This window comes from Chrysemys picta, chromosome 1 (assembly GCF_011386835.1).
Source record: "Chrysemys picta bellii isolate R12L10 chromosome 1, ASM1138683v2, whole genome shotgun sequence".
Lineage (NCBI taxonomy): Eukaryota > Metazoa > Chordata > Testudines > Emydidae > Chrysemys > Chrysemys picta.
In genome coordinates this window covers 118,663,270-118,687,580 of record NC_088791.1, presented here as the reverse complement: position 1 = coordinate 118,687,580, position 24,311 = coordinate 118,663,270, and the positions used below count along the sequence as shown (strand labels likewise).

The window sequence follows — 24,311 nt, the reverse complement described above, 5'->3', positions numbered from 1 at the left end:
TTTCTAACACATGCTCTAACCGCAGGGTGCACTACGTGCATAAATGCTAATGAGGTATAGTCAGAATCACATTATAAAAAGAGGGTGCCCAGATTAGGAAAACTGAGTTCCCTATGGGAAACTCCATTAGGAACCATCCCTCTACTGATGATCAATTGGCAAGGCAGCCATCAGACCTTAAGAATATCATTAAGGATGTGTGAGTATAACGATATTTTTAACTTGTGCATAGATCTTTATAGAATTTTTTATATGCTTAGGTAATCATAACTTTAATTGTAACTTTAACAAAACTTGTAAAAGAGACTAGACCACGTATGTGTAAATGTGCGTGTGGTCACTAACCGTGGTCTTTACGTGTTCCTAGACACTCTAAATCTGAAGCAAGTAGCAGAGGTAACGTTCACTCTGTTGCACGTGCAACTCTAGCCACCAGAGTCAAATCCACAATGGTGTAATACAACACTACTAAATTCACTTTAAATAAAATAAAAGACTACAGAACTGAACCAGAATAGAAGAACAGAATACACAATGTCATCTTTTTTCTTGCCTCTACCCTCCCACATTCCTGCATTGAGCACAATTCAGCCAGAATGGAAAATCAGGCTTTCTGTATTTTTCATTGCAGACAGTTGATTTCACATTTTCCATTAAATCTGTGATGATCATGAAAATAATACAGTATGACTTGCTGGGAAAATAACCTTCTGATTTTTTTAGGCTTACCCACCACTAATTTTAACACAGATTTTAGTTAATTTTGGCCACTCATTTTTCCTCAGTTCCAGTTTGTTTCTAGTGCAAACTTTTAAATGTAGGTCCTGATTATGTAATTGACCCAATGCAGGTCAACCTTCATGGCCACCCAGAAACCCAATGACTTCAAATAACTGGGGTAGGGGGGGCATTCCTGTGTTACATTGTACTGGTAAGGTTTCCAGTTTGGCAGAACATATGAAACACTTGCCTTCTGAAGTTACTGACCACTTCACTGGCTGATGATTTTCAGATTCGTGATGCCTGCTCTGGTGTCCTTTAATTTTGGAAAGATCAGATGAAATGTTGTCATTATTCTCTTCCTCCTGCTTTTTGAGACTCTTTGGCAGGAAACAGAATGGTATGGCAGCAATGAGATTAGTTATTCCAGCTACAATAAAACCAAGCCACCAAGCACCTACCCACCGTGAGTCTTTTGGAGTTATGGTTATGCTACCTAGAATAAAATGAGAAAAAAAATGAATTCATGAATTAATGAAGAAAAAAAGAGACACCCCCCTGTAATTGCTGGGAAATCTACATTATACACTGGAAGGAAACTCAGTATTTTCAATATTTAGTGAGCTATATTGAAAGATGACATAGAGCAAGCAGGGCACCAGCAGTCATATAATATAAGAACATAAGAACGGCCACACTGGGTCAGACCAAAGGTCCATCAAGCCCAGTATCCTGTCCTCTGACAGTGGCCAATGGCAGGTTCCCCAAAGGGAATGAACAGACAGGTTATCATCAAGTGATCTATGACCTGTCACCCAATCCCAGCTTCTGGCAAGCAGAGGCTAGGGACACCATTCCTGCCCATCCTGGATAATAGCCATTGATGGACCTATCTTCCATGAATCAGTACCAATTTTTCCGGTACTGAAGTGAGGCTTACTGGCCTGTAATTGCCAGGGTTACCTCTGGAGCTCTTTTTAAAAATTGGCGTCACATTAGCTATCCTCCAGTCATTTGGTACAGAAGCTGATTTAAATAATAGGTTACAGATGACTATCTGTACAGATGACTATCCTGGTTGGTGTTGTTTTTCACTTGCCTTCACACATTTGCTGACTTGTATGATTCAAGGCTACATGCCGCAGAATTTATGGTACTTTTGAGAACATGGGAATCTGAAATAGGTTTCAAGCAGAGTCCCACACACACCCTAGATCTGCTAGGACACAGTACTTTTTACTTATAACCTTTTTTCTTATAGGACCTTCCAGCAAAACACTTAATCATGTGCTTAACTTTAAGCGCATGAGGAGTCTCATTGGCTTCAGTGAGATTTGTCACATACTTAAGTCCGTATTATAGAGAATGTGGGAGCTGCCTGCAGTATTTTTATGAATATCATATGTCCATTTATTTGCTGGATTGTTTATCTATTGTTTGCTATGTGACTACCAAAGAGTTAAGTCATGCAAGAGCTGGGTACACTGGACTGAGGAACAGACAATGGCTTCAAAGAAGCCCTACTGCTGGTACACAAATACAATAGAGTTGTCAATTTCTATTAGGTTTTACGTCTACCTTGCTAAGGGTACTGCCTGGCTGGTAATTCCACGTGTGTCTTGACAGGGTAGGGAAATTCAGGCAGGATATCTAAACAGAGAGCTTTGTCACTGATAAAAGGACAGCCTCTGATAAGACAGTAAGAGACGGATTGATGGGTCTCCTAGCTTATCTCAACTTCCAAAGCAAATGTGGGGGTGCCTGGATAAGCAAGGCCTGCCTTAGTTTAGCTTAGGTAAGGTATAGCTGTATATAGACTATTTATTGTTTCTCTGAATGCCATGGTTCTGAATCAACAATGCTTTGCTTTAAGAAACCTGCTTGGTCAGTGTAATAACCACTTGTCGAAGCTCCTGAAGGAAAGTGTGTACGAGGGTCCAAAACCCCAGTTGAACCTGCTAAGAAATCATGATTCGTCCAAAAGGGACTGCAGCTGAAGGCCAGGTCTCATAGTGAGAGAATTGCATGATTCCATCCCCAAAAGAAGTGGAGGTAATGAGGCCCATCACCTGAGAGATTGCACTCTAGGAGACCAGGAGCAGTCCTAGCTGTAGTTAACCTAGTGACCATGGCCTATTTGATCAAAATTTTGTTGGGATCAGGGCCTTAAAAAGCAAAATAAGCAAACACCTATATGGGGGCACTGTAAAAGTCTCATCCTGCAAGCATATGCTCTGATATTAAGCTATTTCAAGATCACCAATGGGTGTTACATTTCAAATGCCTTTATTATCACTATTTATTTATATTACACATGCACAGATGTTTGCAATGGAAAAGAGTGGGCACACATGCGTCTGTGTGTGAAAATTTGAATGCACACCGATGGACACCCAATAGAAGCCCCTTCGAAAACATCACCTAGTATATTTTCTTTTTTGTTTGACCCGTAGTAAAATTTGAAGTCAGTAATAGAGAGTAATATTAAACAATTAACATCTTATATGCTCAGCCAACATTTGAAATTAACCACCTAAAATGAAAAATTGATATGCTAGCCAAACCCCATCAGTAAGGACATGACTCAGCAAAGCATTCAGTGAGGGTGCGTAAACACATACTTAAATTTAAGCACGTTTAAATGCTTTACTGAATAGGCATGGATTTAAGCCCATGCTGAAGTGCTTTCCTGAATTGGGCCTAAAATATATCCCATACCTACAACTTTTAAAATTATTTTTTCAGGGAAAACACTTTGTTCTTACCTCACCTTGAAACAAACACATTTATTATTTACTAAAAGGCATGAAAATATTTGGCATATCCTGATATAAAGGACTGGCCATATTGATATTATACAACAGTTTAATATAATTGGCTCTCCATTTTTCCTTACCTAGATCCACAAATCCAATATCCACATACAAGCTGGCACACAGTGATCCCAACAGGTAGCCAATTATTGGCCCGATCATTGCTATTGTGTGCAAACATGCTGAAAATATAATGAAGTAGACACTGGTAAATTTACAGACATGTGGCCCTACATGTTTTCCACCTATTTTTTCTTATTCCTCTCCTAGAACCACGGTATTCCAGGAAGTGCAAAGACTAGCATCCTGCCATGTGAGATAGGTTTTTTATTCTTCTCCTTTTTGGTGAAAAAGATCACCTTAGGCAGTATTAATGTATCATTTATTTATTTATTTAAATTTGTTTAGTAGCCATTCAAGACTACAAGAGCCAAATTAACTCCATTCACATAAAACTCAAGTTCAAATCTCAGTGCAGGTAGAATGAACCAGGACTCGGTGGATTAAGACAAAAACATTACATGGAAATTTATACAACCTTGTCATTTTCTTTTGAAGGCAGCAATTGACTAGAAATGAAGGCTACCATTTTTCAAAAGAATCTAAGGACTTAGGCACCTAACTTACATAGGCTCCTCTGTAAATCACAGTCAAAATGGAGAGTAGACCTGTGAGGGTAACTAATTCTTTGGTTAGGTGATCAAACCAAAAAAAGAAAAGAAAATTGAGACAACCCAAAATGATTTTTTTTTACTTTTTCAGCACTCTGAAAAAGTCACCAAAATTTCATTTCCGGTCAAATGAAATGTATTGTTCAAACTAGAAAAAAATGTTCATTATTGGGGTGGGGGGGTTTGCCTTTATAAAAAGCTGTTAATAAAAGTGAATACAATTTTGAAATGAAAAGTAATTTCAAATTGAAAAGCTAACATGTTTCATTTAGAAAAAGGAACATCCAAATATTTTGACTTTTTCTGATTTTCTAATTTGTGTTTCTGTGGTTTTTTGAGGGAGGGGAGGTTGTTTGTTATTTTATTTGACCAAAACAATTTGGCAAATTCAATACAAATTCACAAAATGTTTCAGTGGATGCAAATCTGCATTTATCAGAGAGAAAAAAAAGCTTTGTCAAAAGATTTTTGCCTGGTTTTAATGGAGAGAGTTTAAAAAAAAAATAGGACTCTTTAGAGGAAGACGATCTACTTTTAAAGCTAAAGCAAACTTTGATCCTGTCACTGTTTCTTCATAACCAGCCTTTTCATTCTCTTAAGATTACCTATGTATAAAGGAGCATCTTCTTCTTTAGCAAAATCATCAAGGTAAGAAATTCCTAGCGGTGTTATTGGCGATTCCCCAACTCCACGTAACAAGTTGCCCAATAGGACGTATATCCACATATATGATGCTGCTGCCTTTACACAATCTGTAAATAACAGTAATTACTATCCTTACAGTAGAACAATAAACCATGAGCCTGGCTATAACTCCATTTAACTCTCTCTCTTTCATCTTGCTCAATTGTTTTTCCTTACATAAGATTTAGACTCTATCTAGGTTACCAAACTCATTAACCCCCAAATCATCAGTCCTCCCTTTAACAACACTTCCTGCTATCAGTCACATGCTTGTCTACAAAAGATAGTAATGCAAGGATAATGGTCTGTATTGTTAGGGAAGAATATCTAGAGAAAAAAAAACAACAGATTGACATTGTAATAGACATACTCTATGACATTTCATTTACACCTTCAACTATGTCCCCTGATCCAGGCTAGCAGTTGGCTCATGGGTCCTAGAGTCCTTTTTCTCCTCCCATGCAGCATACAGCTACAGATGCTCTATAGGTATATTCTAAACTGGTAGTGAGGTATATGAAGATCACAGAAATGCCAGTTAATTTCCAGTTAACTCTAACACAGGTTGGGTTCTTAAATTTCCTTTGGGAATCAATTCTCCTCACAAATTACAGTATATGAGAAATTCCTTTAATGTCAATGTGAGATACTTGTATCCAGAAGGGTGGGAGAAACTGGGCCCCAGTAGTTCAGATACTTCTGAATTGGTAGATGTGCTTGCTCTGAGTGAGATTTTCAAGGCTGCTGTATCACTGAAGTGTCACTAACACCCGCCAAATAAGTTACGGCTTAAATGGGGTTTAGAATTGTACTGGCCCTCCACACTGGGATGAATTGCCCTCTTGTGTGAAGACTGATTTATAAGTAGGTCAAAATTGTCACATTTAGATGTATTTTCAGTTACAATTTCTTACCTGAATCTGAAAGTTCTGATAAGGTTTCACTGATACCAGTTACATTTTGATCCACTGAGCAGGGAGAGAGACTTGAAGTTGAGTTGACAGACAACACTGCATGCGATGCTGTTTCATACTTATAACTGAACACACAACATTATATTTAGTAGTGATGTTTCTGGGCAATTGAAGAAATACAGGGGTATATTTTATCTCAGTACAGGGGGAATTTTGTGCCTGCTGTTTTGGTGAATAGAGAGAATGGGCATCTAACTGTCTGTGGACCGCATTCAATTTATTTTTTCCAAAGTGTTAATTTAACAGTAAAAAGGAGGATCATTTAAGTAAAAAAAAAAGGGAGGAGGAAGAAATGAGAAAAAAATGAGCAAGAAGATATCAAAAGTGACTATATGACAGATATAACATTTTAAACGGGGAACTTAAAAGAAATATAAGAAATGTGAAAAGAACGAGGCGTACTTGTGGCACCTAAGAGACTAACAAATTTATTTGAGCATAAGCTTTCATGGGCTAAAACCCACTTCATCAGATGCATGCAGTGGAAAATACAGTAGATATTGTATATATATCTTCCTACTGTATTTATTTTCCACTGCATGCATCCGATGAAGTGGGTTTTAGCCCATGAAAGCTTATGCTCAAATAAATTTGTTAATCTCTAAGGTGCCACAAATACTCATAGTTATTTTTGCTGATACAGACTAACATAGCTACCACTCTGCAATAATAAATGTGGACATTTAACTCAGGCTCCTTTGAAAATCCCACTCTTAGGATATGTCTATATGGAGAGTTAGTGCATGATAAGCTGGAATGTAAATCTACAGTCCTCTAGCCTGTCACACGCTAACCGGCAATATGGACCTTGCTACTGTGCACTGAAAGTTCCATTGTGCAAACAGCAGTATGTCAAAGCGTACTACAGAACTTTTAGTGTACAGTAGAAGGGTCCACATAGTGAGTTATTGCATGGTATGCTACAGCGCTGTAGATTTACACCCAGTTTGTCATGAACTAATTCTCCATATAGACAAGCCCTTAGTTATTTCTTGTAACTACGGTCCTATAGTCTCTTTGAATTAAGTAATAGAAATGACAAGCTTGATGCTACTGCAAAACAGCAGAAGAGTTAGAAAGACATTCTGCTGAACATAATTCTTTAGTTTTCTTTTTATAATTATTAACTTATTAAGTATCAGAGGGGTAGCCGTGTTAGTCGGAATCTGTAAAAAGCAACAGAGGGTCCTGTGGCACCTTTAAGACTAACAGAAGTATTGGGAGCATAAGCTTTCATGGGTAAGAACCTCACTTCTTCAGATGCAAGTAATGGAAATCTCCAGAGGCAGGTATAAATCAGTATGGAGATAACGAGGTTAGTTCAATCAGGGAGGGTGAGGTGCTCTGCTAGCAGTTGAGGTGTGAACACCAAGGGAGGAGAAACTGCTTCTGTAGTTGGAAAGCCATTCACAGTCTTTGTTTAATCCTTCAACATTAACTTGTTGTGACAGATATGGCAATTTCGTGCAATATCGTGGACAAACCTTACTGAATTAAGTTAAACCTTATTGAAGTAAGTTTAAGTATTTTAGGAGTTCACTGTATTAAGAATGCAAATAGAATGAGGAGTACTTGTCACACCTTGAGCATAAGCTTTCATGGGCTAAAACCCACTTCATCGGATGCATGCAGTGGAAAATACAGTAGGAAGATATATATACACAGAGAACATGAAAAAATGGGTGTTGCCATACCACTTGTTATGAGAGTAATTAATTAAGGTGGGCTATTATCAGCAGGAGAAAAAAAAACTTTTGTAGTGATAATCAGGATGGCCCATTTCCAGCAGTAGACAGGAAGGTGTGAGTAACAGTAGGGGGAAAAATTAACATGGGCAAATAGTTTTTACTTTGTGTAATGACCCATCCACTCCCAGTCTTTATTCAAGCCTAATTTAATGGTGTCCAGTTTGCAAATTAATTCCAATTCTGCAGTTTCTCGTTGGAGCCCCTACTCTACTTGTGCTACATTGATGACATCTTCATCATCTGGACCCATGGAAAAGAAGCCCTTGAGGAATTCCACCATGATTTCAAAATTTCCATCCCACCATCAATCTCAGCCTGGACCAGTCCACACAATAAGCAACGGTCACAAAAACACCAGCCTATACTGGAAACCTACTGACCGCTATACTTATCTACATGCCTCCAGCTTTCATCCAGACCACACCAGACGATCCATTAGAAAATAAGAACAGCTGTACCTGGTCCGACCAAAGGTGCATCCAGCCCAGTAGCCTGTCTACCGACAGTGGCCGATGCCAGGTGCCCCAGAGGGAGAGAACCTAACAGGTAATGAGCAAGTGATCTCTCTCCTGCCATCCATCTCCACCCTCTGACAAACAGAGGCTAGGGACACCATTCCTTATCCATCCTGGCTAATAGCCATTAATGGACTTAACCACCATGAATTTATCCAGTTCTCTTTTAAACGCTGTTATTGTCCTAACCTTCACAACCTCCTCAGGTAAGGAGTTCCACGAGTTGACTGTGCACTGCGTGAAGAAGAACTTCCTTTTATTTGTTTTAAACCTGCTGCCTATTCATTTCATTTGGTGACCCCTAGTTCTTGTATTATGGGAATAAGTAAATAACTTTTCCTTATCCACTTTCTCCACATCACTCATGATTTTATATACCTCTATCATATCCCCCCCTTAGTCTCCTCTTTTCCAAGCTGAAGAGTCCTAGCCTCTTTAATCTGTCCTCATATGGAACCCGTTCCAAACCCCTAATCATTTTAGTTGCCCTTTTCTGAACCTTTTCTAGTGCCAGTATATCTTTTTTGAGATGAGGAGACCACATCTGTACGCAGTATTCGAGATGTGGGCGTACCATCGATTTATATAAGGGCAATAATATATTCTCAGTCTTATTCTCTATCCCCTTTTTAATGATTCCTAACATCCTGTTTGCTTTTTTGACCGCCTCTGCACATTGCGTGGACATCTTCAGAGAACTATCCACAATGACTCCAAGATCTTTTTCCTGACTTGTTGTAGCTAAATTAGCCCCCATCATATTGTATGTATAGTTGGGGTTATTTTTTCCAATGTGCATTACTTTACATTTCTCCACATTAATTTCATTTGCCATTTTGTTGCCCAATCACTTAGTTTTGTGAGATCTTTTTGAAGTTCTTCACAGTCTGCTTTGGTCTTAACTATCTTGAGCAGTTTAGTATCATCTGCAAACTTTGCCACCTCACTGTTTACCCCTTTCTCCAAATCATTTATGAATAAGTTGAATAGGATTGGTCCGAGGACTGACCCTTGGGGAACACCACTAGTTACCCCTCTCCATTCTGAGAATTTACCATTAATTCCTACCCTTTGTTCCCTGTCTTTTAACCGGTTCTCAATCCATGAAAAGACCTTCCCTTTTATCCCAAGACAGCTTAATTTACGTAAGAGCCTTTGGTGAGAGACCTTGTCAAAGGCTTTCTGGAAATCTAAGTACACTATGTCCACTGGATCCCTCTTGTCCACAAGTTTGTTGACCCCTTCAAAGAACTCTAATAGATTAGTAAGACATGATTTCCCTTTACAGAAACCATGTTGACTATTGCTCAACAGTTTATGTTTTTCTCTGTGTCTGATAATTTTATTCTTAACTATTGTTTCGACTAATTTGCCCGGTACCGACGTTAGACTTACCGGTCTGTAATTGCCGGGATCACCTCTAGAGCCCTTTTTAAATATTGGCGCTACATTAGCTAACTTCCAGTCATTGGGTACAGAAGCCGATTTAAAGGACAGGTTACAAACCTTAGTTAATAGTTCCGCAACTTCACATTTGAGTTCTTTCAGAACTCTTGGGTGAATGCCATCTGGTCCCGGTGACTTGTTACTGTTAAGTTTATCAATTAATTCCAAAACCTCCTCTAGTGACACTTCAATCTGTGACAGTTCCTCAGATTTGTTACCTACAAAAGCCGGCTCAGGTTTGGGAATCTCCCTAACATCCTCAGCCGTGAAGACTGAAGCAAAGAATCCATTTCGTTTCTCCGCAATGACTTATCGTCTTTAAGCGCTCCTTTTGTATCTCGATCATCAAGGGGCCCCACTGGTTGTTTAGCAGGCTTCCTGCTTCTGATGTACTTTAAAAACATTTTGTTATTACCTTTGGAGTTTTTGGCTAGCCGTTCTTCAAACTCCTCTCTGGCTTTTCTTATTACATTCTTGCACTTAATTTGGCAGTTTTTATGCTCCTTTCCATTTGCCTCACTAGGATTTGACTTCCACTTTTTAAAGGAAGTCTTTTTATCTCTCACTGCTTCTTTTACATGTTTGTTAAGCCACGGTGGCTCTTTTTTAGTTCTTTTACTGTGTTTCTTAATTTTACTGTTTTTCTTAATGTGTTTTTTAACATTGTCTACAACCAAGTTCTAAGATACAACCGCATTTGCTCCAACTCCTCAGACACCTACAAGATCTCTATCAAGCATTCTTACAACTATAATACCCACCTGCTGAAGTGAAGAAACAGATTGACAGAGCCAGAAGAGTACCCAGAAGCCACCTACTACAGGACAGGCCCAACAAAGAAAGTAACAGAACGCCACTAGCCGCCACCTTCAGCCCCCAACTAAAACCTCTCCAGCGCATCATCAAGGATCTACAACCTATCCTGAAGGACAATCCCCCACTCTCACAAATCTTGAGAGACAGGCCAGTCCTCGCTTACAGACTGCCCCCCAACCTGAAGCAAATACACACCAGCAACCACACACCACACAACAAAAACATTAACCCAGGAACCTATCCCTGCAACAAAGCCCGTTGCCAACTCTGCCCACATATCTATTCAGGGGACACTATCATAGGACTATAAGGTGGATAAAAAGCTGGCTAGATTGTCAGGCTCGACGGGTAGTGATCAATGGCTCCATGTCTAGCTCGCAGCAGTATCAAGCAGAGTGCCCCAAAGGTTGGTCCTGGGGCCGGTTTTGTTCAATATCATCATTAATGATCTGGAGGATGGTGTGGACTGCACCCTCAGCAAGTTTGCAGATGACACTAAACTGGGAGGAGTGGTAGATACGTTGGAGGGTAGGGATAGGATACAAAGGGACCTAGACAAATTAGAGGATTGGGCCAAAATAAATCTGATGAAGTTCAACAAGGACAAGTGCAGAGTCCTGCACTTAGGACGGAAGAATCCCATGCACTGCTACAGACTAGGGACCGAATGGCTAGGCAGCAGTTCTGCAGAAAAGGACCTAGGGGTTACAGTGGACGAGAAGCTGGATATGAGTCAACAGTGTGCCCTTGTTGCCAAGAAGGGTAACGGCATTTTGGGATGTATAAGTAGGGGCATTGCCAGCAGATCGAGGGACGTGATCATTCCCCTCTATTCGACATTGGTGAGGCCTCATCTGGAGTACTGTGTCCAGTTTTGGGCCCCACACTACAAGAAGGATGTGGATAAATTGGAAAGAGTCCAGCAGAGGGCAACAAAAATGATAAGGGGGCTGGAGCACATGACTTATGGGGAGAGGTTGAGGGAACTGGGATTGTTTAGTCTGTAGAAGAGAAGAATGAGGCGGGATTTGATAGCTGCTTTCAATTACCTGAAAGGGGGTTCCAGAGAGTATGGCGCTAGTCTGTTCTCAGTGGTACCAGATGACAGAACAAGGAGTAATGATCTCAAGTTGCAGTGAGGGAGGTTTAGGGTGGATATTAGGAAAAACTTTTTCACTAGGAGGGTGGTGAAGCACTGGAATGGGTTACCTAGGGAGGTGGTAGAATCTCCTTCCTTAGAGGTTTTTAAGGTCAGGCTTGACAAAGCCCTGGCTGGGATGATTTAGTTGGGGATTGGTCCTGCTTTGAGCAGGGGGTTGGACTAGATGACCTCCTGAGGTCCCTTCCAACCCTGATATTCTATGACCTAATCACATCAGCCACACTATCAGAGGCTCATTCACTTGCACATCTACCAATGTGATATATGCCATCATGTGCCAGCAATGCCCCTCTGCCATGTACATTGGCCAAACTGGACAGTCTCTTTGCAAAAGAATAAATGGACACAAATCAGACGTTGAGAATTATAACATTCAAAAACCAGTCAGAGAACACTTCAACCTCCCTGGTCACTCAATTACAGACCTCAAAATTGCAATATTCCAACGAAAAAACTTCAAAAACAGACTCCAACGAGAAACTGGAATTAATTTGCAAACTGGACACCATTAAATTAGGTTTGACTAAAGACTGGGAGTGGATGGGTCATTACACAAAGTAAAAACTATTTCCCCATGCTATTTTTCCTCCTACTGTTATTCACACCTTCCTGTCAACTGTTGGAAATGGGCCATCCTGATTATCACTACAAAAGTTTTTTTTTCTCCTGCTGATAATAGCCCACCTTAATTGATTACTCTCGTTACAGTTGGTATGGCAACACCCGTTTTTTCATGTTCTCTGTGTCAGGGCCGGCTCCAGCATTTCTGCCGCCCCAAGCAAAAAAACTGTGGCGGCAGTTCAGCAGCAGGTCCTTCGCTCCTAGAGGGAGTGAGGGACCTGCAGCCCCCGAATTGCCGCAGGTGCCGCCTCTCTCCCTTGGCCGCCTCAAGCACCTGCTTGTTAAGCTGGTGCCTGGAGCCGGCCCTGCTGTTTTCCACTGCATGCATCCAATGAAGTCGGTTTTAGCCCACAAAAGCTTATGCTCAAATAAATTTGTTAGTCTCTAAGGTGCCACAAGTACTCCTCATTCTTTTTGCTGATACAGACTAACATGGTTACCACTCTGAAAGAATGCAAATGTTTATGTATTATTGTGGAATTGTGTGTAACTTCTTTAACAGGGAGACAGGACTAATGTAAACCTGGGAAGTGGTATGAGCTTCAATAGGCCAAACAAGACTGAACTTTCAGTTGAGTGAGTTTCCTAGGAAATACTTGGCAGGAGGGGAATGTAAATTACCCACCTCAGGAATCATCCTTTTGAATCATCCTGTACCTTGAGGAGAAACCCATTGTCTGGCTGATTATCTATTCACAGTCTCTTCAAAGACAAACTGGAGAAAGGAGTGACAGACAGATTCATGGGGATTCTTGTTCCAAGACAAAGCAGTTATGAACTTGTAACCCCAGAAAACTCCCTTGGTGGGAATTGAAGGAATATTCACCTGCCACAGTTGGGGTGATCTCTGATCAACTAATCAATATGCATGTTAGTTCTTTCATTGTTTTAATGTGTTTTCTCTATAATGCTTTTACAATAAAAATAAAATGTGCTTGTTTAGGAAGAGCGATGTGGTAACTTAACTGTGAGCAATCACACTGTTTATAGCCTCTGAAGAGAAGGCAAAGGAAACCTGCTTAGGCTGTCTCTTTTGCTGGGGATACACAGTGTAGGCAGGAAGTGTGTAGCCTGAAAATCTTCCAGTCATGAGGTAGGGAGACACATGCCTCTGCCTGAAAGAAGTAACAGCTGGGGAATTGGAAACTTGTGAGGACCATAGAGGGGGAATACAGGTGTGGTTGCCTTGAACTGTGACACCCATAAAAGATTCTATAGTATTGAATATAGGAATAGAAATGTGTTGCATTGTATATTTGTCACTGAATCAAAATTTCTGCTAGAAGCAATGTCATGGGTAGACAAAACAGTGCTTCTCTGAACAAAGAGATGATACATTTGTTGGCAAATTAGTTTCACTAGACTTGAGGATTTTTATTGGTATGAGCACCCTGAACAGAACTTTTGGCCCAGTTCTGCAAACACTCACCTGAAAAGTCTCACTGAAGCCACTGTATGAGTAATGACTATTTGCTCAAGTAGGGGTGTGCAGGATCAGCCCTTACAAATATATGGCCTAATACCGTAAGCTACTAATTAGAATCCTCCTTTAAAGTGCTGGATTTCTTCAACTCCCATTTCTGCAGGGCACCTTCACAGGTGAAGTTTGGAACCTTATATGAGTAATCCCTAGATCACAGCTTCCAGGTAAGTGCACATGTATTCCCCCTTCCTGGTCCACCAAAGACACACACACTAGGCTCCCAGCTCCTCAGTCATCACTTCTCTAGGGCTGAAACCCACGTCTCTCTCCCTCCTGAACATAGTGTTGAGGCTGATCTGTTGATTCCTGATTTACACTGATATCCCCAACAAGCCAGACTTTCTAAAAAACCAGCGTCTGCAATTTGCTTTCTCTCCAGAGGTTATGGCAAGTGTATTGCCAATAGTTATAAGTTACCACACAGCTCTTTCTAAGCAAGCACCTTTATTCTTAAGGTGAAAGAATTACAGAGAAAACACATTCAAACAATAAAAGAACCTACACGCAGAGGTCACACACGCACACACCCCACTCCAGCCTAGGGTTCTGGTAAGTGTCAGTGCTTCAAAACCCCAAACTAGGTTTCCCCCATTTCATAACTGTTTCAGATTCAGAACCAGAACCAAGACTGGACAGATCAGCCAGTTTCTTTATATAGCTCAGGCCTTTGATCGCCCATCTCCAGGAACAGGTAATCAGCAGACAATGACACTCTCCTCAAGATGTGGCTTTGAAAGACTGTTTTTTCGCATAACTAGAGGCAGGGAATTTGCATTAATATTAGGTATTCCCCAGGAAATCCACTTCACATTTATTGTCCCAAAAGTCCATTCTTGTCTGGCACATTTTCAGTATAATCCTTTGAACTCCCAGATCCTCATATCACATCTTCCCCCCTAGAGAATTTATGCACAATCCTGAACTACAATAATACATAAATTTTGCATTTAATACAGTGGACCTCAAAGATATTTAAACTTAATTCAATAAGGCTTTCCCCTAGGATATTTCAGGGAATTCCCATATTTGTCACACTCTACTCTTCCATTTTACCAGCATTCGAATGACTGTGAGCAATTATTGAAAACTAGAGTTACTGCTGCTGCGGAGACTCCATCATGTTGGACATTAAAGATGTTGGACAATGTAGTCAAACATGCTCTTGGAGTAGAATGCATCTTTTCGACTTTTTTGGATTAAGGCCCCAATACAGCACTGAAACACTTTAATCACAGGAGTAGTTCCACTGACTTCCGTTGGATTACTCCCACGCTTCAAGTTTCACACAAGCTTAAGTGCTTTCTTGTAATGGAGTCTCAGGGTCCTGTTCATAACTACAAAAATACCCAGTTACAGAAATCATATGAAATAATTTTAAAATATAATTATTCAACTGAAATTGTTGTGATTCATCATACTTTAACCTTCCATGCAATAACCCTGTTTAAGGCCAGACTCTACCATCCTTCCTCACACTGAGCAATATCTCATTCCTTCTATAGTCCCAGCAATTTCCTAAGACTTTTCCCTTAGAGTTAGCCATAGTAATGTCTTGAAAAGCAGCATGATGCGCACTAGGGCTGATGAAAAATTTTCTATCAAAATTGATTTTTGGTGGAAAATTTTGGTTTTCAGGGAATATAAATTCACATGGAAAGTGTCCGCTTTTTACAGAAAACGTCTACTTTCCCTCAAAAGCCTACAAACCAACCAAACCAAAATATTTCTAGCTGAAAATGGAAACATTTTGGTGGTTCTGATTTTTGAAAAAAAGTTGATATTTTGGACCAGGGGAAGGGAATTCCCACCTGTTCTAATGCGTGCTAGTGTATCTGTGGAGTTGCCTGACTTGTATATTTATTCTGATCTCCATTTAGGTCGGCCCGAAATATTAATTTATTCTTAGGCCTTTTGATAATCCCAAACTTTAAAAATACAGTGGTGTTCATTTGACAAAATGGAGAAAGTAGTATAGAATCCCAGTGGACCTAAATTAGCCTTAGTGAATACTTACTATCCCATGAAGAAATGAGGCATTGCTGTTAAAATACTTCCAGCTGACATAATACAACACCCCAAAGCAATGATTTTTGGTCTATGAAATTTGGCTCCAAAATAACTTACAAATGCCAGCACCAGCAAATTACCTAAAAAAGCAAAGAAAACATTACTAGTAGATGCTGTTCATTGTATTTGCTCTGAGTAATTTACTGTATGTTACGGAATACCAATTACCCATCTCAAAACTTCCATCAATTAAGCCAGCTACAGAGGAGGGAATATCAAATCTTCTTTCTATCTGAGTGATGGAACTTTTCATAACTGTTCCAGATAATGTTTTGCACAAGTAGCTGAATGACAAAGCAACGAGAAATACCTGAAGAAAGATGAAGACAGAAGATGGGAGGTAAGGGAGGAGAAATTAATACAGAGACCAAGAGAACTTAAATCTATAGAACAATCTGCATGAATTAAATCTTAATTTAATTAACTTTACTAATCAAACTCCAATGGGGAAAATATGATTTTTCTAACACAATATGAGGCCTTGATCCTGCAAGAAGCTCCCCCTGGGCTTTCAGAAGTGTTTTCTTCCCATTCTGGTCTCATTGTGATCTACAGAAGTCATGTGCACGAGACAACCCAAAGCTTAGCTTTGTTTGTGCTTAGTATGGCATTGCCAGCTTCAGCATCCAGAAAGCACAGCCTCCTTTGCTTTGCTGGTCAAAGGCTCCCCAGAATAGAATTTGTGCTTCTGAACCTCAGCGCCCTGGATTACAGAATCTGTAGACAGCAACCAGCTCAATAGGGACAGTTTACCCTACTGAAACCTAACATCAATTTTCAAGCTATCCACAACACTGAGACCAATTGGGTGCAGAAGAAACCTTGAGGCCTCAAGGTGCTACCAGAATACAAATAATTAACAAGAATAAGAGCTCTGGTCAGGGGCCACTTGCTGAAACGAGTTCAAACTGTAAATGAATCTTAGCATCAATTCAGTTGTTACTTTTTTTAAGTCAGTTTGTCCATCCCCAGGTTAGAAGTCGTGTTGGTATTACAACATAGGGCTTAGCCACAAGCTTCACAATATCCCTCTTTTTGGAGGTCTTGTACAGATTCTTTGGCAATCTCATCCCCGTTTGGATGAAGTTCGAAGTATTTGGATGATATTTGTGTTGTACCCCTTTGCAAAGGAAATGTTTGTATTTGACTTTTTTATAGACTTTTTTTAAAACAAGAGCATTTGAATACACACTTTGCTTCGACACTAACTCTATTTAGTATTGCAATGATTGCAAATAAAACCATGCTTATGATGACAAGACAGTCTAGGAGTGGTTAAATATTATCCAGATATTTCAACATAACAGCTTTTTACTGAATCCCAAACAAATAAACCTGTTGCCCTCAGGGTAAAAGTTAAAATAGCTTGTTTAACCTAACAGTAGATAAGTGAACAAATTAAAATGGGTTTTGAACTTTATGATGCTATTTACTGCAACAGATGACAAGCAAAGCAAATCCTAAGAGAAAATGTTTTTAAAAGGAGTTGGATGCTGGTTTTGCCTAGAAATTTGACTGAAACATCTCACAAAAGCAGGCTTTAGTCTAAGAATTTTCATATTTACTGGGTCCAACAATTCTGAGATTTTTGGGGGGGGGCACTATTTTCAGTAGTTTTATGTCTGGTTCTGACTGAAGCAAATAAGCACGAAAGTAGGAACAAAAAAGTTAATTGAACTGTTTTAAACCTTGCCACACAAGCAAGAAGTTAGCAGAACTGTTTTGAATCTCCCCAAAAAATTGACTCCAAAGTCTGATAGGAAGATGAGGTGATTCTCATTGTAACTGAAAAAATTGCGCTCACCCCTAACATTAAAGTTATTGTGTCTATTAAATTCTAGTTTCTAGAACATTCTGTGCCACACTCACCACTGGGATAAGTGGATACAAACTCACTAACTTCCATGCCTACTTATGCCAGTGGTGAAGTTGGTCCAATGAGACTCCCAGGGATATGAGAGTTTGAGAGCAGTCCAACTACTATTGGAGATATATAGGGGTGGCAAAATGGGTTCAGCTCAAATAAGGAATATGCTAACCTTTGCCCCAAACGTGAACCAAGCCATTTTGAATATTTGAAAAAGTTGGATTCACTTATTTTTATAATTTTATTACAGGCCTCTGATCAGATCAAATTCATCCCCGGTTGCAGCTCCATTGATTTTAATGGAGTTACACCAAGTATGAATTTGGCCCATGGGCCTAGCCTGAGCAGAAGTCAAACACATAATAATACCACAAGAAATACTGATTTCATGGTACTTCCCGCTTAACCAGAAGCAGCAAATATTATACCAAGAAAGCAAAATTTTCATTAGTTTTCCAGCCCTATTTAGTCAAGACTTTACATAATTTAAGTGAGTCAGTGTGGTCTAGGGGTTACAGCATCAGATGAGGACTCAGAAGATCTGGGTTCTATTCCTGGTTACACCACTCTGCTGGGTGACCTTGGGCAAGTCACTTCACCTCCCTGTGCCTCGGTTTCCCCTATTGTAAAATGAGGCTAATGATAATTACTTCCTTTATAAAGTGCTTTGAGATCTGTGAATAAGAGCTAAATATTATTATTTTCCTGACACCTTGAGTGTTTGGCCAAACCAACTTTTTGAACTTTGCCTATCAGGACAGGGACTCAGTAGACCCAGTTCAACTCCCGGCTCTGCCACTGCTCTGCTGGGTGACTGTGGGCAAATCACATCCCTCCCTGTGCTTCAATTTCCACATCTGTAAAATGGGGATAAAGATGCTGACCTCCTTCGTGGAGTACATTGAGCTCTACAGATGAAAAATTCTACAAAAGAGCCATACATTATGTATTTATTATTATTGATTTGTATATTTTTTAAATAAAACTCCTAATATTCTTTTATTAATTGGATGAAAAAAACAGAGGGAACAAGAACCACGCCTGCTTATATACCTTGAAGAAGAACACACATATTATCAATGCTCAACAAATAACAACAGTAATGAATAATAGTAATCCACTGAACCTTCAAGCCAGTGCAACAGGACTTTTTCTTTTTGCCTGGTACTTGTTGGATTGCTCCATCTTCCAAAGACTGGGTAGGCTCCATTTCAAGGTTTGAGTGATTAACATTTGAATCAGTTTCCACTGTCATGGTTTCTTATCTTGAATTGATTATCTGTTTTGTACAAGAAAACATGAGAAAATTATAATAAATCCAGGGCTTCTTCCATAGAAATACTGAAATAGAAATCTGTAATTAACTTTCACCTAAAAAGATTTACACCATGGTTAACATTTTTTCAGTGGTCACTAATTGTTTCCGAATAGAGACAACTTGCACCTAATTTTCAGATATACTGAAAATCTGCATTTCCCACTAGAACAGATACTCTGGAGATGGTATCCCAGTAGACAATTCCACTGGCACTTTAGGGCCTCAGCAATGCTAAAAATCTGGCATGTGTTGGGCACCCAAAATTAGTGAATGCTTACAAAAATGTGGCTGCACATTTGTGGAACTAAATGGGGGCTGGGGGAGAGCTTCTGTACTAAGATTTTATGAATACGACAAAATAAAGAACATTGCAAGTTGGGTTTTATTTATGTCCTGGACCCCAAAAATGATCACTGTGAAAGTGGAGGAGGAGATGTTGTAATAGGAAAGGAAAGAGATGGGGAGGATAAACACAACAAAGGGACAAGTAAAGGGTTTGGTAAAGAAGACCCAGAGCAGTGCTCTCACAAGGGAAAAGCATCTCTATAATATATATAATACATATAACAAAAAGTACTGGGGGCACTGAAAATTAAGTCCATATGGGAAAAGAAAACATAAGTTATAAGTGTTATAAGGAGACCTTTTGAAACTGATGGCAAAAGTGAAAGCCATCAACATCTAAGTGTCATCAACTGGAAGCAAGTTTTTAAGTCTCAAGCTATATGTTACATTAGCAAGAAAAGGGTGAGTCATAGCAAACACTGAACAGCGGGGATGTTTACTGAAACACCAGCAACAAACACTGTATCCACTACACTAGAGTTGTACTTGTAGGAGATTACAAGAGAAAGTGACTGGATTTCACACAAGGTCAAAGTAAGCAAGGGTTATGTAATTCTGAGATAGCTGTGCATGCTGCATGCTCAATGAGGCACAAGGCTCAGTACGTTCTTTGCTGGAATGTAAATAACCAAGATTGCACAACTCCAGTAACAAAATGAAAAAGTTGTGGGCTTATCCTGTGTTCCTTGTGTATCAAAAATATCCAATGAATTCAAGACTTCCCATTAATTTGGGAAGGGGAATTACTCCATCTATTTCATGTCATAGAATAATGAGGAACTGCATTAAAAAAATCACTAGCTTACTGAAGGAAATATTTCTTTATAGAAGGTTACAGTGATGCTTCTCAGGACATCCAGGGTGGAGAGTCACCTTGTTACCATCTGCTCCCTAACGCAACCAGCCTGTCACCCACTCACGTGCTGTGCTCTGGGCTACATCAGCCTTGTCTTTGCCTTGCAGGTTGACAACAGATTAACCCGAACCCCCAAGGCCCTTCAAAGTGTCCCACTGTGGTATTCAGCCCCTGATCACTGGATACCCACAGAAATCCTAGATCCTCTGTTCCTAAAGGAAGAGTGTACCACAGTTTACCATGTTTACCTTAGACCCCTCCCCCCTGCTCCTGTATTGCTCTCAGCACTTGACATCAATTAGTAAAACTAAAGGAAATGTATTTAGAAAAAAATAGAGATTCAAATAAAAACCACTGTAAGAGATGGAAACAAATGGTAACATATAAACCACCACCACCACATGTATTCTAAAGCCCAAAGGTAACTAACAAGTTATCTCACCCAAAGTTCTCTCCAGCATTTCCAACAACGCCTGATTGAGATCCCTTTTCACTAAGCAAACTCATTGTCAGTTTACTTCCTAGGTGAAGGATACCAGGGTGTCTCTTTGCATCCCTAAATATACCAGAACAGACCTTTGAGGTTAACCTCAAGCTAGCCCCCTCTGTTTACCTCCTCTTGTCAGTTTCCTTCTTAAGTCTCCACCTGCTCTCCATTTGCTTTTGACTTAGAATGCTAATAGACTTCTATTGTATGACGTACAATACACAATGGTCCCCCCTGGAGATAAGTGTCTGCCACCCCCTTTCTGGGGAGGAGTCTCAAGACATGCTACCTTTGGCCTGGTCCATACTAACCCCCCACTTCAAACTAAGGTACGCAAATTCAGCTACGTTAATAATGTAGCTGAATTCGAAGTACCTTAGTTCGAACTTGGATATGACTGGCAAGGTGCTGAGTACCGGCATCGACGGCGAGCACTTCCGGGATCGATCCGGGATCGATTTATCCCATCTAGACAAGATCGATTGCTTAGCGCCGGATCCGGAGGTAAGTGTGGACCTACCCTTTGAGTGAGCTGTTTTTAACTACAGACCTAGAGAACAATTTTAGTGTACATAAATAACTCCTCACATATTCTCCATACATACATCTCACAATGGTTTTGATGACTAGTGTGATACAGGCTTGCATTAGAGACCTTACATGACATTCTTTTGGTGGATCCAGGGGATCCCTGTACCCCTGTATATCCAGAGTTCTCTGCCAATTGGCATCCAGAGGTTCTTAGGTCACACTTACGTATGGACTTAGTGGTACCGAATTGTTATTTGGACTAAAATGCAGGGGTAAAAATTTCTGTCCCTAATGTACAGCCTGAGTAACTGGAATTTGGGTTGGGGAATTCTGTAGGGGCTGGGAGGAAAGAATCCTTCTTTCAAGCCTCTTCATAGCCTTCTGGCTGCAGCAGGTGTACATGCATCCACACCCACACACCCCATTTGTAGAGGAACTGGCCAGCGGATCTACATGGTCATGGATCTGCTTGGCAATTAGTCTGATCTTCCTCTAGCCCTGCATACCTCCAAAGCCCCATTCTGTGCTGGTGTGCAGGTAATCCTTAAAAACAGTATTCTGCAGACATGTTCTTAATCCTTCCACTACCTGTTCATAGAATCACACAAGTTCTGCTGTGGATCACTGAGCACGCTGCAGCTTTGGAGGAGAGGGCAAGATTTCCCCCTCCTTAAAACAATAGAATTGTTTATTGTTGATTAAAGATTGGGTTCGGTTTTATCTGTTTTTATTGCGATGCAGTGCACATATTCCATTTTGTGTTCTCTGCTGTGTTGTATGTTTTAGAGCTCGGTGAGTAATAAAAACTAAATGGGAATATTTTATTCCACAAAAATTAGTGGAAGTCATATATATTTGCAAATCATGAACTTTATTTAAAGAAAGAAAACACTTGCTGGCATATACTACTCCAATTGGAAAATAGAACAAGGCCCTGACCTGTAATTGGCTCCATGAAGAAATGCCCATATGCTGTCACCGAGCTCCCTAAAACAGTGAATCCATTGAAACAAACAAGTTCAGAAGTGCTTTTTTCAATAGAACAAGGAGATTGGAGTCTTAGAACTAATAGTCCCAAGCCAGAACACAAAAATCATACAGTACCAAAATCAACTTGCTTCACCCTTCCTGGTACCCTTGAGAGTTGACAATGAAAGAAAGAAAAAACGTAGAGATCAACAATTCCAACAGTGCAGCTGGAACAGATTTGTGAAAGTTGGCTGAACCTTCCCTCCCTTGGGGAAAAGCCAGTAACATTTGCAAGTATCTCTGCCCTGGGTCATACCACAGAGGACTGAGGGCAAAGTTTTCGAAAATGCCTATTGGTTTGATATGGCTCCCATTCACGTCAATGGAAAAACACCTATTCACTTGAAAGGTTTAGGAGCAAGCCTTAGAGCTTGTCTACACTTAAAACGCTACAATGGTGCAGCTGCAGTGAATACACTACCTAGTCCGACAGGAGGTAGGGGAAAGGTTGCTAGGAAGATTTTAGGAGCAATGGAGGCAGCTGGTTTAGCTGTAGCTGGACAAGTCAGTGATGGAATCCTCAAGAGTCCCTGATGTTGCGAAGCGTTTAGAGACAGAAGCACAGTAAAGAAGCAGGGCAGGGGTAGGTACTTTTGGCTGGGATGGATAACACCTTTGCTCCTGATGTTACAGAAGAGGCCAAGGAAAAAAAAGGTAGTGTCAACATTGCAGGAAAAGCTATATGGAGGGGCTAAGGGTTAGACCTGCTGGCATGCGCATTCTGCTGAACTTGGTTGACCCTAGCCCATGTCCAAAGGATTGGGTGCTGGGTGGGTTCCATGACCACATGAAGTTAAGAAAAAAGACCAAAGGTAAATTTGCTGCAGGTATTAATCTGGACCAAAACATTTCATATGGTAAAAAATAGCAGCCATATTGCTATTCACAGCAAATCTGTTACCTTAGCCCTTTACTTTTAATTTCACTCTTATTTAGAATTAATAAGCCTACTCCTTAGGCACTATTATAAATTATCTGTTTTCTTCTGCAAAAATCTCAGACCTAGATTTTCAAAAGAGATTGATGATTTTGGGTGCACATTCTGAGATACCTTGCAGGAGCCGCATTTTCAGCACTTTCTGAAAATCAGGCTCTTTTAAGGTGTCTCAATTGCACCCAAAATCTTGGCCTCAATGAATAAATGTCATTCCCATTCCCAGAAACATGAGTAGATCGGTACATGAAGGGGATAACCGGCCCCAATAGTAGACCTAAACACATACCTGTAAAGTACTTCTTCATTAACCATCATACAAAATCATTTTTTTAGGCAACTCATCTTAAGAGACATTCAACTCAAAATTCAAATGAAAAGTGATTATATCTCATCTATTTCCACACAACGTGCCAGGATATCAGCCAGTATAAATAAATGTAGTCTAATGATCTGAATGGAGCTATGTTGATTACACTAGCTGAAGATCTAGCCTGATGCATTATCTTGCCATTTGTTTGGATAGCCATATGGGTTTCTCTTCCTCAACTTTAACAAGATTTGAAGTAACAGAGGGTCCTGTGGCACCTTTAAGACTAACAGAAGTATTGGGAGCATAAGCTTTCATGGGTAAGAACCTCACTTCTTCAGATGCAAGTAATGGAAATCTCCAGAGGCAGGTATAAATCAGTATGGAGATAACGAGGTTAGTTCAATCAGGGAGGGTGAGGTGCTCAGCTAGCAGTTGAGGTGTGAACACCAAGGGAGGAGAAACTGCTTCTGTAGTTGGAAAGCCATTCACAGTCTTTGTTTAATCCTGATCTGATGGTGTCAAATTTGCAAATGAACTGGAGCTCAGCAGTTTCTCTTTGGAGTCTGGTCTTGAAGTTTTTTTTGCTGTAAGATGGCTACCTTTACATCTGCTATTGTGTGGCCAGGGAGGTTGAAGTGTTCTCCTACGGGTTTTTGTATATTGCCATTCCTGATATCTGATTTGTGTCCATTTATCCTCTTGCGTAGTGACTGTCCAGTTTGACCAATGTACATAGCAGAGGGGCATTGCTGGCATATGATGTCATATATAACATTGGTGGACGTGCAGGTGAATGAGCCGGTGATGTTGTAGCTGATCTGGTTAGGTCCTGTGATGGTGTTGCTGGTGTAGATATGTGGGCAGAGTTGGCATCGAGGTTTGTTGCATGGGTTGGTTCCTCAGTTAGAGTT

The 24,311-nt window shown here is 40.2% G+C and overlaps 1 protein-coding gene across 1 annotated transcript in view; it reads right to left on the bottom strand.

Annotated features, from left to right (window-relative positions):
• The window catches only part of SLCO1B3 (solute carrier organic anion transporter family member 1B3), a 44,014-nt gene that overhangs the window by 17,371 nt on the left and 2,332 nt on the right, over positions 1–24,311 (bottom strand). Inside the window, exons 2-8 of the mRNA XM_024103144.3 lie at positions 18,714–18,866; positions 15,889–16,030; positions 15,668–15,800; positions 5,803–5,927; positions 4,810–4,956; positions 3,617–3,715; positions 971–1,216 (exon numbers count right to left, since the gene is read on the bottom strand). Coding sequence (XP_023958912.2) covers positions 971–1,216; positions 3,617–3,715; positions 4,810–4,956; positions 5,803–5,927; positions 15,668–15,800; positions 15,889–16,030; positions 18,714–18,842 — 1,021 coding nt within the window. The 5' untranslated portion in view covers positions 18,843–18,866. The remainder of the gene's footprint in view (positions 1–970; positions 1,217–3,616; positions 3,716–4,809; positions 4,957–5,802; positions 5,928–15,667; positions 15,801–15,888; positions 16,031–18,713; positions 18,867–24,311) is intronic.